The 14,897-nt window shown below is 38.4% G+C and overlaps 2 protein-coding genes across 4 annotated transcripts in view; one reads left to right on the forward strand and one right to left on the reverse strand.

Moving 5' to 3' along the window:
* Nucleotides 1-185: 185 nt before the first annotated feature.
* On the forward strand, nucleotides 186-4,732 carry isl2a (ISL LIM homeobox 2a). Its single transcript, XM_015004411.2, has 6 exons — nucleotides 186-1,265; nucleotides 1,629-1,818; nucleotides 2,001-2,260; nucleotides 2,403-2,689; nucleotides 3,127-3,294; nucleotides 3,611-4,732. The coding sequence occupies exons 1-6, from the start codon at nucleotides 1,019-1,021 to the stop codon at nucleotides 3,725-3,727; spliced, it is 1,269 nt and encodes a 422-aa protein (XP_014859897.2). The 5' UTR covers nucleotides 186-1,018; the 3' UTR covers nucleotides 3,728-4,732.
* A 2,123-nt stretch (nucleotides 4,733-6,855) lies between these two features.
* scaper (S-phase cyclin A-associated protein in the ER) overlaps nucleotides 6,856-14,897 on the reverse strand; it is a 66,673-nt gene continuing 58,631 nt past the window's right edge. For all 3 annotated transcript variants that reach the window (XM_015004416.2, XM_015004417.2, XM_015004415.2), the window contains 3 exons: nucleotides 9,040-9,231; nucleotides 8,296-8,344; nucleotides 6,856-8,135 (listed from right to left, as the gene is read on the reverse strand). In XM_015004416.2, the coding sequence (XP_014859902.2) occupies nucleotides 8,035-8,135; nucleotides 8,296-8,344; nucleotides 9,040-9,231 (342 nt within the window). In that variant the 3' untranslated portion in view covers nucleotides 6,856-8,034. The remainder of the gene's footprint in view (nucleotides 8,136-8,295; nucleotides 8,345-9,039; nucleotides 9,232-14,897) is intronic.

Consider the following 14,897-nt stretch of genomic DNA (forward strand, 5'->3'; position numbering starts at 1 on the left):
ATATATATATATATATATATATATATATATATATATATATATATATATATATATATATATATATATATATATATATATACAAGCAAGTAATCCTTTACTCTAAAAAAGGTAACTGTTATACTACTTATATTTTACTATTTAAAATAAAAACACTTATCCATTTCTTTTTCTAACCATTCAAATAAATATATTAATATATTCATAGAATATATTTATTCTACCTAAATATATTAGATAGAACAGTAAAATAGTGCAACCTAAAAAACAAATACAAATTTTTCCCCTCTGAAGATCAACATGTACCTGAGCATAGCCTGCATTATGTGTGGAGCTCTATCTCACATTATTTCACGTTGGTGTTTTAGCTTAAAAAATAACTTCAAATTTAGTCATCAACTTTTTCATTGTAAATTTCAATCATCGCACCAAGTATCCTGTGGACTTTGTGTTTAAACTCACATTTTTAAGACGTAGATTTTCTATAATTGTGGAAATGTGAAAATTCTTCCACTAGAGGTCGCCCCACAGCGGTGTGACTGAATATATGCTATACACTCACCAAAAAAAAGAACAAAGTAAAAGATAATAATAATAAAAATAGAAGAAAAAAAGGTTAAAATATAAAAGGAGAGAATGAGCAGAGCCAAATAAGAAAAAATTACACATTTACATTCAGAAATGGTTTTAGTGTAAGACGCTATTATTAGTAACATTTACTTTATAGATTCTTACCAATATGTTGGCTACAAGTGAAAGAAAAAACAATAGTTAAAAATAAACTGGCAATGATGAAGATTATAGAGCAATTTCAGTAAACAAAGCGTGACATGTTAAAGCAAATAAATATGGCACCAACCGATATAAAGAAAAAATGGTATTTTAAGTAACAGGTTCCAACTTGCACATTTGAAGAAGAGTGGTTTGCAAGCATTGCCAGCAGAGAGCAACATAAACAGACTGTCTCAAAGCCTGCCCACAGAAAACATATCGAGCAGGGGGTCCAGGCGGAGATTTGCATATGGCACCCTCTCCCCGGACCTACACAGGTCCAGGTTCCTGCAGACGTCACTGGTCGATGGTCTTTGTTTTCTCTCCACCTCCCGGAGGAGGAATACAAGTTTATCCTGCAGCCAGGGACGGGACGGTCGGGCTCCTCCGCCGCTGCTCTCCTCCGTCCGTGGGTGTGCAACTCGACTTTCTGTCCTGTATGGTGGACGTCTTGCTCAACACTTCTTTCTTGGATGATATGGGGGATCGTTCAAAAAGTAAGATTAAGGCTACTTTCATTTTGAGGAACATTTACTGTTTACCTCTGTTTTGACTCATTTGAAATATAATTTCTCGATCTTTTTTATTATTATTTTATAAATACAGCGAAATTAACACTTGGGGAAAACACGTGGATTGCAATGTAATTATTCATATAAGATATTTTTTTTTAAATCTGCAAAATAACCTTGCATGATATGATCAATAATATTTAGCTTCTGCGTCTGCAATATTCTAACGCCGCAGCTAATATTGTTGGAACGGCGTTCGTGTTTGTTTTGCATTAGTTTCTTATAGGTTACAGTGGATCCAACATGCGTTTCATTAAAGTTTCACATTAATGTATTTCCTTTTCGTAGAGAAGTCGGGAATCGCAATGTGCGTGGGTTGTGGAAGTCAGATACACGACCAGTACATCCTGAGAGTTTCCCCGGACCTGGAGTGGCATGCAGCCTGCCTCAAGTGTGCAGAGTGCAAGCAGTATCTGGATGAGACGTGCACTTGCTTCGTCCGGGACGGAAAGACTTACTGTAAAAGAGATTATGCAAGGTAGAGAAGGCCACTGTGGAAGTTTGTGAAATTTATTATTAATAATATTAAGTATAATAATAAGAACAACAACAAAGAAGAGAAGCACGCAGTAGGTTTCAGTAATTGTGCTCACTTGAACATGCCGAGAAAAGCATTGAGCTATTCAATAACAAATCCATATCTTTATGTATCTTTCTCAGATTGTTTGGCATCAAATGTGCAAAATGTGACTTGGGCTTCTGCAGCAGCGACCTGGTGATGAGGGCCCGAGGCAATGTGTATCACATGGAGTGTTTTCGGTGCTCGGTGTGCAGCCGACACCTCCTGCCGGGGGATGAGTTCTCGCTGCGGGACGACGAGCTTCTGTGTCAGGCCGATCACGGCTTGTTGGTGGAGCGGTCCTCTGCAGGAAGCCCGCTGAGCCCCGGGAACATTCACACCAGACCGCTGCACATTGCTGGTATACAGTAGTTATTATTATGATTACGACGATGATTATTAGTAATATTCCAAATTCAGTTGTTTTTTTTTTCTCTGCAACACATTGCAAATTTGTTGCTCAAATTATTTCGTTTTAAATTTTTAAATGTCTTTCCCTTTAGATTCCATTTCGGTCCGGCACCCACCTCACCACCGGAACCACGTCCACAAGCAGTCCGAAAAGACCACCCGTGTCCGGACGGTGCTCAACGAGAAGCAGCTGCACACGCTGCGGACGTGCTACAACGCCAACCCGAGGCCGGACGCCCTGATGAAGGAGCAGCTGGTGGAGATGACCGGCCTGAGCCCCAGGGTGATCCGGGTCTGGTTCCAGAACAAGCGCTGCAAGGACAAGAAGAAGTCCATTCTGATGAAGCAGCTTCAGCAACAGCAGCAGAGCGACAAAACCGTACGCGAAGTGCAGTTCTTGATTCTTAAAACTTTATCGGAACGAGCAACACTGTAACCATTTCTTGATACAAGGAGAATTAGATAATGGTCAGATAATGTTTACATGTCTTGTTTGTAACAACAATAATGATAATATTGAGTAGGGCCTAGTAGTTAAAACATTTTAAGACACATTTTGGAGACATAAAGGGGGATCTAAATTAATAATTAAGAATAAATAAAAATGTATAGTGAATGACATTTTTTAAATGAAATTTCGTTGTTTTTTTTCATGGAACGCATGTTTGCGTTCTTTATTTCCTAATGAAAGTGCTCTGTTCTGCAATGATATTTATTTATTAATTAAATTATTTTTACATTCTTTTGATAGATTGCGAATTACACGTTTTCCCTAACGATGCAAGATCTTATAGAACTATTTGCATTCCCTGCCAGAACCTGCAGGGCCTGACAGGCACTCCTCTGGTGGCTGGGAGTCCGATCCGGCACGATAACGCCGTGCAGGGGAATCCAGTGGAGGTGCAGACCTACCAGCCTCCCTGGAAAAGGCTCAGCGACTTTGCCCTGCAGACCGACTTGGACCAGCCTGCTTTCCAGCAACTGGTGGGCTACATTTGCATTCATAAGAGTGTTTTAAAATGCATGCAAAACACACAGCTGTAGTTGCATGAAAGGAAGGAAGAAACTGTAGCATATGCATTATAAGCCAGAAACAAATTTTGCAGCATTTACAAAAAAAAAAAGCCTAAAAGTCATGCTCTGATTTTAGTAGATAATCTTACAATTTAGGAAAAAGAGAAAGGGCCAAAACCAAAAAGAAAAACAATAGTTTGACCTTAATTATAAACTCCTAACTAAAATAAAAATCACAATATTATATCATTTTTCACTTGACTGATCCAGGCTGTTTCGCCCATAGGTTTCTTTCTCTGAGTCGGGCTCTTTGGGAAACTCCTCGGGCAGCGACGTGACCTCCCTGTCGTCTCAACTGCCGGACACACCGAACAGCATGGTTCCGAGTCCCGTCGACACGTGAGGAGGCGTCGGGGTCAGCTGGAGGCCCCCACCTCCACCCCCCACACACGAGCTCTCAGCCTCACCATCCAAACAAGGAAGCGCAAAAAGACCCCGTTGACATTAAATGGACCAGGATGGATTTATGCTGCAGGATAGATTCCGCGCAGGTCCAAACTGGGAGGACTGGAGGACTGACTGCATCCTGGATACACGGCTGTAGATGAACACCAGGGGCTTTCCTCCTGTAAAGAAAAAAAAAAAAAAAAAAAAAAAAATCGTGCCAATAGCTACCTGGATATACTGGGAAGAATGTGATGGGATTCAAGCACATAAAGCCCATGCTGGACGTCTGAACGTCAAGGATTCCAGTATGTTTGTCAGAGAAACGCAACCTGTGTAGATGTGCATGATAAGTTTCACTAGACTGTTGTAAATTATTGGATCAGATGAAAGAGGTGCACCTCTCGCCTTTCTTATAGTAAAATAAGTTATTATTATTTATTATGAAGGCAAACATAACTGATCTTATAAATAAAACAATTGCTTACTGCATGCATAATCAATTTGTCAATTAATAAGTTAAAAAATATATATATATATTTTTTTTTTCATTGAAGTAAAGTGAACAAAATGAATGCTGTTGTCAGAGCAGGTCAAACTAAACAAAAAAATGTAAATGTTTTGATATGTAAATTGCCTATGAATAGTGAAGCTCGCGGGAATAAGAAGAGTTTGGTTTCTTAATTTAAAAAGTTATGGGGGTGACGTCATCCGTTGTAAGGGTGATCCTTAGCGACGATTGCAGCCGATGTGTTTTGGTGAAATTAGACAGATTTTAGCCGAAATTATGTCGAAGTTATAAATTCTAAAGACAACACCGATTTTGAAGAATGCTCAAGACGTTCCACTTACTCCAATAACGCAAGCAATTTGAAGAAAAAGCTAAATGATAATTTTTCAAAAGAGTTATAAATAGAAATCAAAGCTGAATTGTCTTTGTGAATTGTGAACATAAAAAAGAGCAAAATAATATGCTGAATGTTCTCACCGTGATATGTGAGGATAATAAACAGACGGAGAAATAATAATAATAGTTATTTCTATAAAGCAAACTAATTTTTCCTTTCATAAACAATTTATCAAATAAGACACTATGTTGCTTTTTAGTTGAAAATGGGGTAAAATTAATTAGTTGTGCGTGTCAGAGGAAGCAACGGATCGGCTCCAAATTTAGGACAAGCCTCAGAGATCTTACCTTTTGATATTGCTGGACTGATTTATGAACAGCGACATTTGCGAAGATTTGAAGAGTTTGTTCAGAAACGTGTTAAGACAAAAAAACCAGTAAAACTGGGAATGATGCTACACGTCTACGAAACGTATAGGCCATGATTGCAGAAAAATGGTACAAGATGCAAAAACGATAAATGAACCGGTAATAACCTCGCGCGACCCGTTTAAATTCGGAAGTGGAAGTAGGCCTTGTTAGGTTTCCAACAACAGAAAGATTTTTATTATTATATATATATATTTTTAGGAATTCTGGAGATCAACTAATTAATGTCAAAACAACTAAAGTTTGCTGAAAACGTTAACTGAAAAAAAAAAAAATGCGTACACCAGCCCCTAATGAGATAAATATATTATAAAGCGAACCGTTGAAATGGCAGAAAGTTTGCAGCTGGAAATATAAAAGGCTGTTGCAAAGTAACAAAGCTGGCTTCGGGTTTGGCTTTGACATATTTTTATATCCGATATAATCTGCTTATGGTTTCTGAGCCAAGTGGATCAGTGACTGATCGTTGACAAGATATTATTAAGCTTTTGCCCCGTGTCACGGGTCAGCGAATCAGACACAATGGGTTGCGGCTGCTCTGTCGCTGGTGTGCTTTAGGGGTTTTGGATGTTTACGTTGGCTCCCTTTTCTAACATGACGGCCCTTTGCATGCAGATTCAAAGCAAACTTTGCATGGGATTGCTGGAGTGATTTAAAGACACATTGGCTTCTACTTGGACAACAGCAATAGTACCATAGGCTACAAGAGTTGAGGCCTGTATTATTGGACTGCAAGTCTAGACGGTGTTCAGGCAGCGGCGGCCCCTTATCTGCATCTGGCATCACCTGTAAGGGATCCACTGAGTGGACTCTGAGCTAAACGCGCCGGAGCGCAGCGCTGAGGGGACTCCCATGCAGCCTGCGGACGCATCCCGGCGTGTCTTCAGTTTATTTTCATTCCAGCAGGAATCCTGAGCGACAAATAGCCGCTGGACAGGAGAGCACGCGGGTCAAGCCGGGAACTGACACACTACACCTCAGCAATTTGTTGGGGAGGATCGGCTTTAATCAGCCAGGGAAAAAGAGCCTCATTGAAATTAAAATATATTTTTTTAAAAAAGCAAAAAATAACCCCCCCCCCCCAACTAGATTGGGAACTAGACTAAATATGCCAAAGATTTCAATACAGCAATAGGTCATCTTACAAAGAAAATACACATTCGCAAAATATTAGATAACGTAGAAAAAAAATGTCCACATACAAACCATAAACCTTTGAGATAGCCTATGCGTTTCAGCAATATATCATTTGAACATTTAACAGGCCCCAGATTTCAGCATTACTGATTTAAAGCAAACTTGAAAGAGCTGGAAGATGGTACCACTTTCACAGCAGGGAAAATAAGAGGCTCAGTTTGAATGTTTAGATCCCTACATTTCTCAAATACACATTCTGGTACTTATTCTGCTCTGGGAAAAACAAGAGATTACTGCATAAAAAAAAAAAATTAAATCAGCTTTATGTGTGACAGTCACTTCATTCCAGTGTCTTTTGTAGTCGTGCACAAGCACCTATTCTACTTACTGAGGGACTGATTAGGTTATTACCTGGACCCAGACCGGTGGAGAACATGCCAAGACGCATGGCAGTTATGAGTGAAAAATCAGGATTAGTCTATCCAAAATTATTTTTATTTCTAATCTGAGAAAAATGTCAGTTTCTCTTTACTCAAATACACCCTTTCAAATGGCAAAGTCAGATGAGATAAATCTTTCAGATGTGTATCATTTGGAAAGCTGTGCATATCCATCTGTCCATCTATGGAGGCGTTCCTTGTGTTTAAAATAAATCAGAGAAACAAGCGGACAGATAGTATTTTGAATAACTTTATTAACTGAAATATATTAGCTTGTAAATGACTCCTTGAACAACATGAAAACAATGATGACAAATTATGAAATTAAACATAAATCGTAAATATTTTCTGTATAACACTATGACTGGCAACATAAAGACTAGATAAACCATTCAGGTTCTTGTGATACAAAAACACAAATAAATTAACAGAAACAGTACAGAAAGTAATTGGCAAATTATAAATAACAGTATAAGAAAATGTTTTGTCCCCGACTAACTGCACAACAGGAAGAGGTGGATTCAAATGAAATGTTCAAACAGTAAATGAATTATCTGAAGAGCAAATATCTATTTTTTTTAACAAAGTGCATAAATAACTTAAAAATAAGTTATTTAGACTAACACTACATACATATTAACTTGTAAATTGCTCCCACAAGCAGAACAATGTCATTACACTGTAAAAACCTCACAGATCTTTCGAATGAACTGTCAACTTTCAAATGACATAACAAACCATTCTGAGTCTATATCCAATAAATTAACAGAAACCGTACTAATGAAAATGACCGCCAAATTCTAAATAACTAAATGTATCCTATTTCTATGAATTGCACAAATGAAATAGATTGAAACGACTCAAGCCGTAAACTGACTAGTTGATTAGAAAGTAACTGGTATCTGTAAGCAGTATTTATGCTCATACAACACACATGTCATCTTGTAAGTTCCTCCTGTCAACAATAACAATGTAATACCTTGCAATACAAAGAGATGAAAAAAAAATAGTGGAGTAGTTAACGCATAAGTAACCACCAAAATACAACAAATTAACAGACAGTACTGATGAGAATGCTTGGCAACCTGTATATTACAGTATAGTTAAATGTTTTATTTCTATTAGCTGTGCAACAGAAACAAATGAATGCAAAACAACGTAAGCCATAAACGGACTCTAGCAAAGTGTTCAAACTGTAAAGAAGTTTTTGTGCAAATTCTCTCTTTTGCATCAACAAGATTTCCAAGAAATCAAAATGGATGCAACATATAAGGCTTCGACCTATTTACATTTGACAAAGTCTAAAGATAAATCTATGAATGAAAAGACTGTCACCAAGAAATTACCCTCTGCAACTGTTTAACTGTGCTTTTTTTTTTTTTTTTAAATTCGGAGCACAAGAGTTCAACTCCATCACTCCTCCTGCTTCTTGAGGAAAAACTGCAGGGCTGAGTCCCACTGATCTCTTGGAAAGCGGTAGGACAGCAGGCAGTCATTCTGCAGACATCGGGTGGCTGCACAGGGAAAAAGGACAACCATTTATACACAGCGCCTGACAGAAATCCTTAATCTGTTAGAGTAGAATTTCTCCAATTAAAGGGACAAAATGTCCCGTTTAAAAAAAGACACAAGCTGGAAGAAACTCAACAGTATTATCTTAATAGAATAACTTACCGCTCTTATATATCTTAATCTCTGAGTCTTTCTCATTTGGAACACAGTCCTAGGAAAAATGAGAAGCTCTGTAAGTGAGGATGCAGTTATAATTTCTGAAAAAAATGTAATTACTTTTCTTAATTATACAACATAAGCAAACGAAGTACCACTAAATGAAGGAAACGTTGAAGGTGAAGTGACAGTTCCATCTCTCTGTGATTTACTCAGCTATCCAGGATTAAGTTGCTCCACTCGGAGGAATGTTCCTGAGCTTAACACGGTTGAGGGCAGCGGGGCAAGACGCCATGCATTATTGGTTTGTTTGAAAGAAATGACAATGGCTTGTCTCCCTTTGAATGGAAGTTAATCGGTGTTTAAACAGCAGTGGCTGCAGCGTGGCGAGGAGGGCTTGTTGTCAGAGGAAGATGAAGGAGAAGAGATGTTTGCTGGGAGTTGAACCAGTGGCAGGTAAATCCACCATGAAGGAATCCATTTGTCTTGGTAAAAGCCTGCCGGCTGCAGATTCACCGGCGGCCCCGTCCGCCGCTTGTCAATTAGCTAATGGACTGCTAATGTGATTGAATTGTGCGAGGTGTGTGAATTAACCTAATTTCGATAGCTTATTTAAAAACAAGATGCTCGGAGTCATCAGCAGGTTGGATGAATATATTATCCAAGTCAATTTTTGTCTGAAAACATCTGGTAACATGGCATGACTTTTATGGTTCTATTTTAAATTTTAAATTATTATGTTTTTTTTACCTGAATGAAGGTAGCCAGTAGCACGCAGCTCATCTCCTGCTGCAGGATCGCCTTGTTGTGAGAGTTGTTGTAACAGGCCGAGATGAGGGTTGGAAACAACACTCTGATAAGACGTGGGTGGCTGAAGTACTGGAAGGGCAGCTGACAAAGTTTCTGCAGAACGCTGGGCTGGCGGCCAGACTGCACTATCACCTGGAACACACAACGAGCGAGTAGTCAGTCACTAAAACCCGTCAGTGGCACTGCTGGTTGTAAATCAGCACCCGCCGCCCCTCCCACACGTAAATCTGCCACTAAAACAACACACAAACAGCCATTAGGAAGAGACCTGTGGGGCAGAGCCTCCCACTGCACAATTACAGACTATAAAAAAAAAACAATGGTGGGGATGTTTTTGCAGCACGTCAACAGTATGAGCAGAGCAACAGGGGGAGAAAATTGGAAGCGCAAACTGATGTTGTCATTAGCAATTCCAACTTAACTTTCAAGTCTCAGCTTAAGCTTCAAAGCACAGAGTCGGCGCAGGAGTTGAGCTCGGGTTAAGAGGGCATTCACAGTGCAACCCGGGCATGAAGGGGTGGAGCTGGAGGTGAAAGACGTGGTGTGCAAACTTCTACTAAGAACTTCCAGAAAGGAGCAAAGCCATTAACAGCTCCTCCCAGTTTTCCTCCGCTTTTTGTGAAGCTTTGACCCACCAATGGAGTTTTGATCATTTGGATTTCTCTTTAGGAATTGCAACCTAAGATGGTATGAGAAAAGTACTGAGAATGTTTATGTTTTACAATTTTGACAATGTCATCATTATGAGGGAGCAGCTGCTGCTAATAGGATTTTCCTATTATTTTACAACAAAACTCAAAACTATTAAGCTGACATTTTAAATAATATTGGATTAATTTAGCATCCAATATTAGCCATCGAAATGGCTAGCAAAAATCAAACGGACATGACATTCATGTACACACGGCCTAGAGCAGCGATTCCCAAGCTTTCGGGCCAAAGCAAAAGAGGAAGAAACTCAGGACTCTTAAATTCTTTACTTGGTAATAACCTCTGTTACCAAATAAAGCTGATTTATCAGGGAATATTTTAGCAGTATTCAATACAGAGTGTCTTCATACACACAAAAAAGTCCCTCACTGGAACTTCATTGGACCCCATTTTTCACTAGAGCTCAAAAATGAGGTCCAAACCTAATGAGCCGGTCATCTCCCCTGAACTTGAGACGGCCATCATCAACCATCTGAGAGCCAGGAGGGTCAACATGCTAAATCTTGGCTGCGCAGGTTTACAGGTACAGGCCGACAGGACCGGTGACTTAACATCAATGGAAACCAGAAGGCTGCGTTGAGGTCCCACAGACCAAGCGACATAAATCCAAAAGATTTACAAGATTTTAACAAATACACACTAATGCCCTTTCATTGGCTCCTCCCCCCCTTTCTGACAATGCACTCCAAGTTTGAGGCGCAGGATAAACAAAGCGATAAGTCATTGCTTTTATCAGTTTAAAGAGAGGCGCCGCGGAGTTGCCCTCTTTTTTTTTTTGTTTGCGTTTCAAAGAACACAAAACAGTTTCATTTCCGATCATTACTTAAAAAGAATTTGTAAGAACAGGTTAGTCTCAACTCAGCCGTCGTAGAAATACTTTAAAAAAATGTTGAGAGCAGTGCTAGGTATGTCAATTTGAAATATTACAATCTGCTAAGATGAGTCACTGTGGGAATATTTTCTTCCATTTTTCTGATATCTACTGAAATGCTGGAGAATTTTTAAGGATTTTTGGAACTAGACTTTGATTTTTACTAGTTTAGATACTTACCTGCCTATGTTAATAGGCAGGTCAGTATCTAAACTAGCATAATATTGCTAAAGTAGCATAATATTTCTATGCTACTTTTCACCACACCAGTGAATTAGTTACATTTTATCTTGACATCCCATTGGAAAACAGAAAGCCTTCATTTAGACAGCTAAATACTCCAAAATGTGAACTCCAAATATAATTATGCAACAGCAGAAGAATCTCACCATTCTACTGTTTGGATTTATAGCATTTATGTACAATAATTTAATGTCACAGTATGTAGTAGATATTTGAGGTGGAGCTCAGAGGCAAACTCAATCTTAGACGATGCATCTTCATTCAGTCTTCAGCTGCTTAAACAAATTGTCCAGCCTCAAGTGCCTGACGGAGAAAGACGTAAAACAAAAGCTGGTGGTGGAGAGAGTCTGGAGGTAGACAGAACTGTCAGTTTTCCAGGTGAAGAGTCACAACAGGATCTAAAACAACATCCATACTGAAACTAAGGAGTTTAGGTATCTCCAGCTCAAAGCTCAGCATCATAAAAATAACAACTGGGCTCTGAATCTGTGCATCTGGTCCACGTTTAACAGAGAATCCTGAGAAAACTCAAGTGCCGTGGCTGCTCTGTTCTTTCTTAAGTTCGAAGTCCTGGCTTTTTTCTAAACAGGTTTATAGTGCTTCGACCGCATGACTTCCCCAGTCTGCGACCACAAAGAGTGTGTAAAATTAATGTTCTGAAACAAACAAATTCCTGCCGAGACCTTTCGTGGAAGTAGAGTCAATAACAGGCGATAAAAACAGCCATATTTTACCTGACAATTAAAATAAAACAACATTTCTTGCTCAACACTCTCTTGAAAAAAAAAAAAAAAAAAGTATTTACATAAGATGCAGAGCTCAACACGTAAGGGTATTTTTATAGGTGTTGCTTTGTCCAGACACCCCCAACACCTTAGGAGGAACTGGATGTAAAGTAGGGCCATATATCTGACACTTGAACTCACAATACAAACCAGATCCAGTGGAACATCTTTACTGATAACACAGGCAGCAGAGCAGACACACACAGTTACTGTTTAGTGTGTGTGTGTGTTTTTTTTCCCCCCAAAGACTTCTACAATGGCTGTGTAAACTTCATTCAGACTACGCTAGTGGCAGACATTGACAAAGCCACTTCAACTTCAGGTTTAAGGTACCCATCAGTTTTAAAACCCTGTGAAACCCTCTGTTTACGCAATAAAACTAAATAACTCTTATTTATCTCTATGAGCAAATGCTGTCATTCCAACATAGATTCTGCTGCTGATTACTGGGCTCTGAAACTAACATGACAACAGTATTACAAATGAAAACTTCACGCTGAAAGGTTTATAGGGATTAAAAACATCCGCCGCTTCACTTAAAAGTTTGTTGGACCTGAATTTACCCTTAAAGCGGAGTGTAAATCATGTACCAAACTAACAATCGGGCATTCTCCTGCCAGTTAGTGGAGCGTGCGTGGACGACAGTGTTCCTCTGTCTCCGTTTACTCTGCTGGGTGATGCAGTTAGTGTATTCCCCGCTGCTGGCTCCCGATGGTCTGCACGAGCTACACTTACCCTGCAGGCAGAGGGCTTGGTTGTCTTGCCAGTAATGGACTGCTGAAGGAAGAGTTTCGACATCAGGTTAACAGGAATTATAGACCTTAAGCTTGACTCTGGCCTGCAGGGTGAAGGAAACGCCCTCAAAGAGAATGGGAAGAAGAGGACTGAGGCTGAGTTCTGGTGCATGATCAACACTCTGTCAAGAGATGATCCATAATCCACATCTGCCACAATCAGAGATATTGTGGAAGATTTTGTAAAGCTGTGGTGCAAATCTGGTATAAATTTTGTCTGACTGTACCAAATCTCTTCATGTAATATATATATATATATATATATATATATATATATATATATATATATATATATATATATATATATATATATATATATATATATATATATATATATATATATATATATTAAACAATCTAAACTCATGTTTTTTCTACTTTCTAGGCTAATTGAATATTTGACAAATATATTTACTACTTAAACTTCACAGTTTCATAAGTTTAGGTTAGAAACTGTTTATCTTAAACTTAAAAGAAATTAAAACATTTTATTTACTACTACTTTACAAAACAGCATTGCTTGCAAATTTGCTGATTATTTTGCTGTTATCTTAACATAAACATGTTTACGCAGTATTTTAAATTGTCTTCAGCATATTTAGAATTAATATCATTTGTAGTATTACTAAAACAGTAATAATACTGTTATAACTCTATTTTCTTTATTAACTTTGGAACTCTGGTCGGTCTTTTTGTAATCTCAAAGTCATTATATTCAGCATAAGAAACTCTCAAAAATGACAGAACAGAGCAACCTTTCTGTAATATGTTCAGCTTCCTGTTATCTTCCAACACCTAAATCCTGCTTGCAGCAGCGCAAATTAATAGTCAACTTGTTTCCATAGAAATATATTGTCCACAATGTTCCAACATCCCTTGTGCTTCAACTTTTAAACTCATAGGTAGTGAGGATAGCTAATCTAGTTTTAATAATTGGCTATGGCTGGTGATCTACAGGTCAAATACTGAAAAAAATCCAGATTTTTAAAATAAATGTTTAATAAATGCATCAAAACTGAAAAGTTTGATGTTTTCACCTCTACCAATTAGCAAATCAACACCATATTCTTTCACTTTTTCTTGTGAGTATAGGAATGATCGGTTAGAAAAATATGCAAAACTACATAATTTGCTTTCTTCTGGATTTCAAACTGCTACCTCTCCCAAGGTACTTTCAGCACATTTAATTAATTTCTGTTACATTTAAAACCCTCACTTAAACAAAGTTAAGACATACGAGTCAGCATAGTTAGCAGGTCAGCTCTAAAAATAACTAAATCTGGCCAGTAAAAGCCTGATTGGTGCACCTCTAACAAGCACAAAGAGGTCTCTGGATATAGCGAAGGACACAAACAATGCTGCATTAAAACAACCTAAAATAGAGAAGAGTGGTTTTGATGCTCATTTTACTTGAGTGGAACTGGTGGTTTTCCATGAGCTGAAAAAACAAACCCAATGTTTTTCTAAGATTTCCACACTCTAAAACTGCTTGTGTCTTTTTGAAAAGTAAGCCAGAATCAAAAGGGTTAACATTTCACCAGTTAACAATTATCATCTCATCAGCTATAAGACCCAGCACATCATCAGTACAGATGAATCATGAATGAATCACTGGAGATAAAGACATGAAGATTACCGGTACATCTTTCTTCTAGCAGAAAAAGGAAGTACAGTAATTTGTTCCTGACAAGACATTTATTTAGCCGTGTTTGTTCATCACATCTCCACTGGCGCATTTGGGAGACAAAAAACACACATGGCTACATATGCCCCAATAAGCAGCGATGCTACTAGATAGACAAACAAACAAACAAACAAAAAAAAAAAACAACACATAATCCTAGAACGTCACTCTTTCAAATTTTTTTTTTTCCTTTGCATGACAGTTGAATTACCCATGCCCGTTCAAAGCTGAGGGAATACATCCAGACGTATAGGTCTGCTTCAAAGTTCTGCTTTTTATGAGCAGCTCTATTTCTAAAGTATGTGTATAAACAAAAGCTAGTGTGCCGACAGTGAATCAGCAGTCTCTGTGACTGCAAAGGCCTCGGGTCGGGCCGCTTTTGTGTCCTGCCAATGCTTACATTAGCTGGAGAAAAGCTCAAGCTGCTCTAAATATTCCTTGTTGAAGCCATCCATCTTGGTGAAGAACTGAATGGGCGCATTCCAGGAACTGGACCACTGGCAAAGATCAACTGTGTGAAGTTGGATTGGATCTTGTTTCCTGACAATCTATACTTAAATGTGTTTTCTTTTAAACCCAGCAGCAAGGTGAAAGGAGTTTTGTTTTCGGTTCTTCGAAGGGAAGAAATAAAAAAAAAAACAACAACATAATTTCTTAATGTGAGCAAGAATTAAATATTATTTGTTTGGCTGTCATTTACACTTAATTTA

The sequence above is a fragment of the Poecilia mexicana genome, unplaced genomic scaffold (genome assembly GCF_051168715.1).
Source record: "Poecilia mexicana isolate PSO_F unplaced genomic scaffold, ASM5116871v1 scaffold_6, whole genome shotgun sequence".
In the NCBI taxonomy this organism is placed as follows: Eukaryota; Metazoa; Chordata; class Actinopteri; order Cyprinodontiformes; family Poeciliidae; genus Poecilia; species Poecilia mexicana.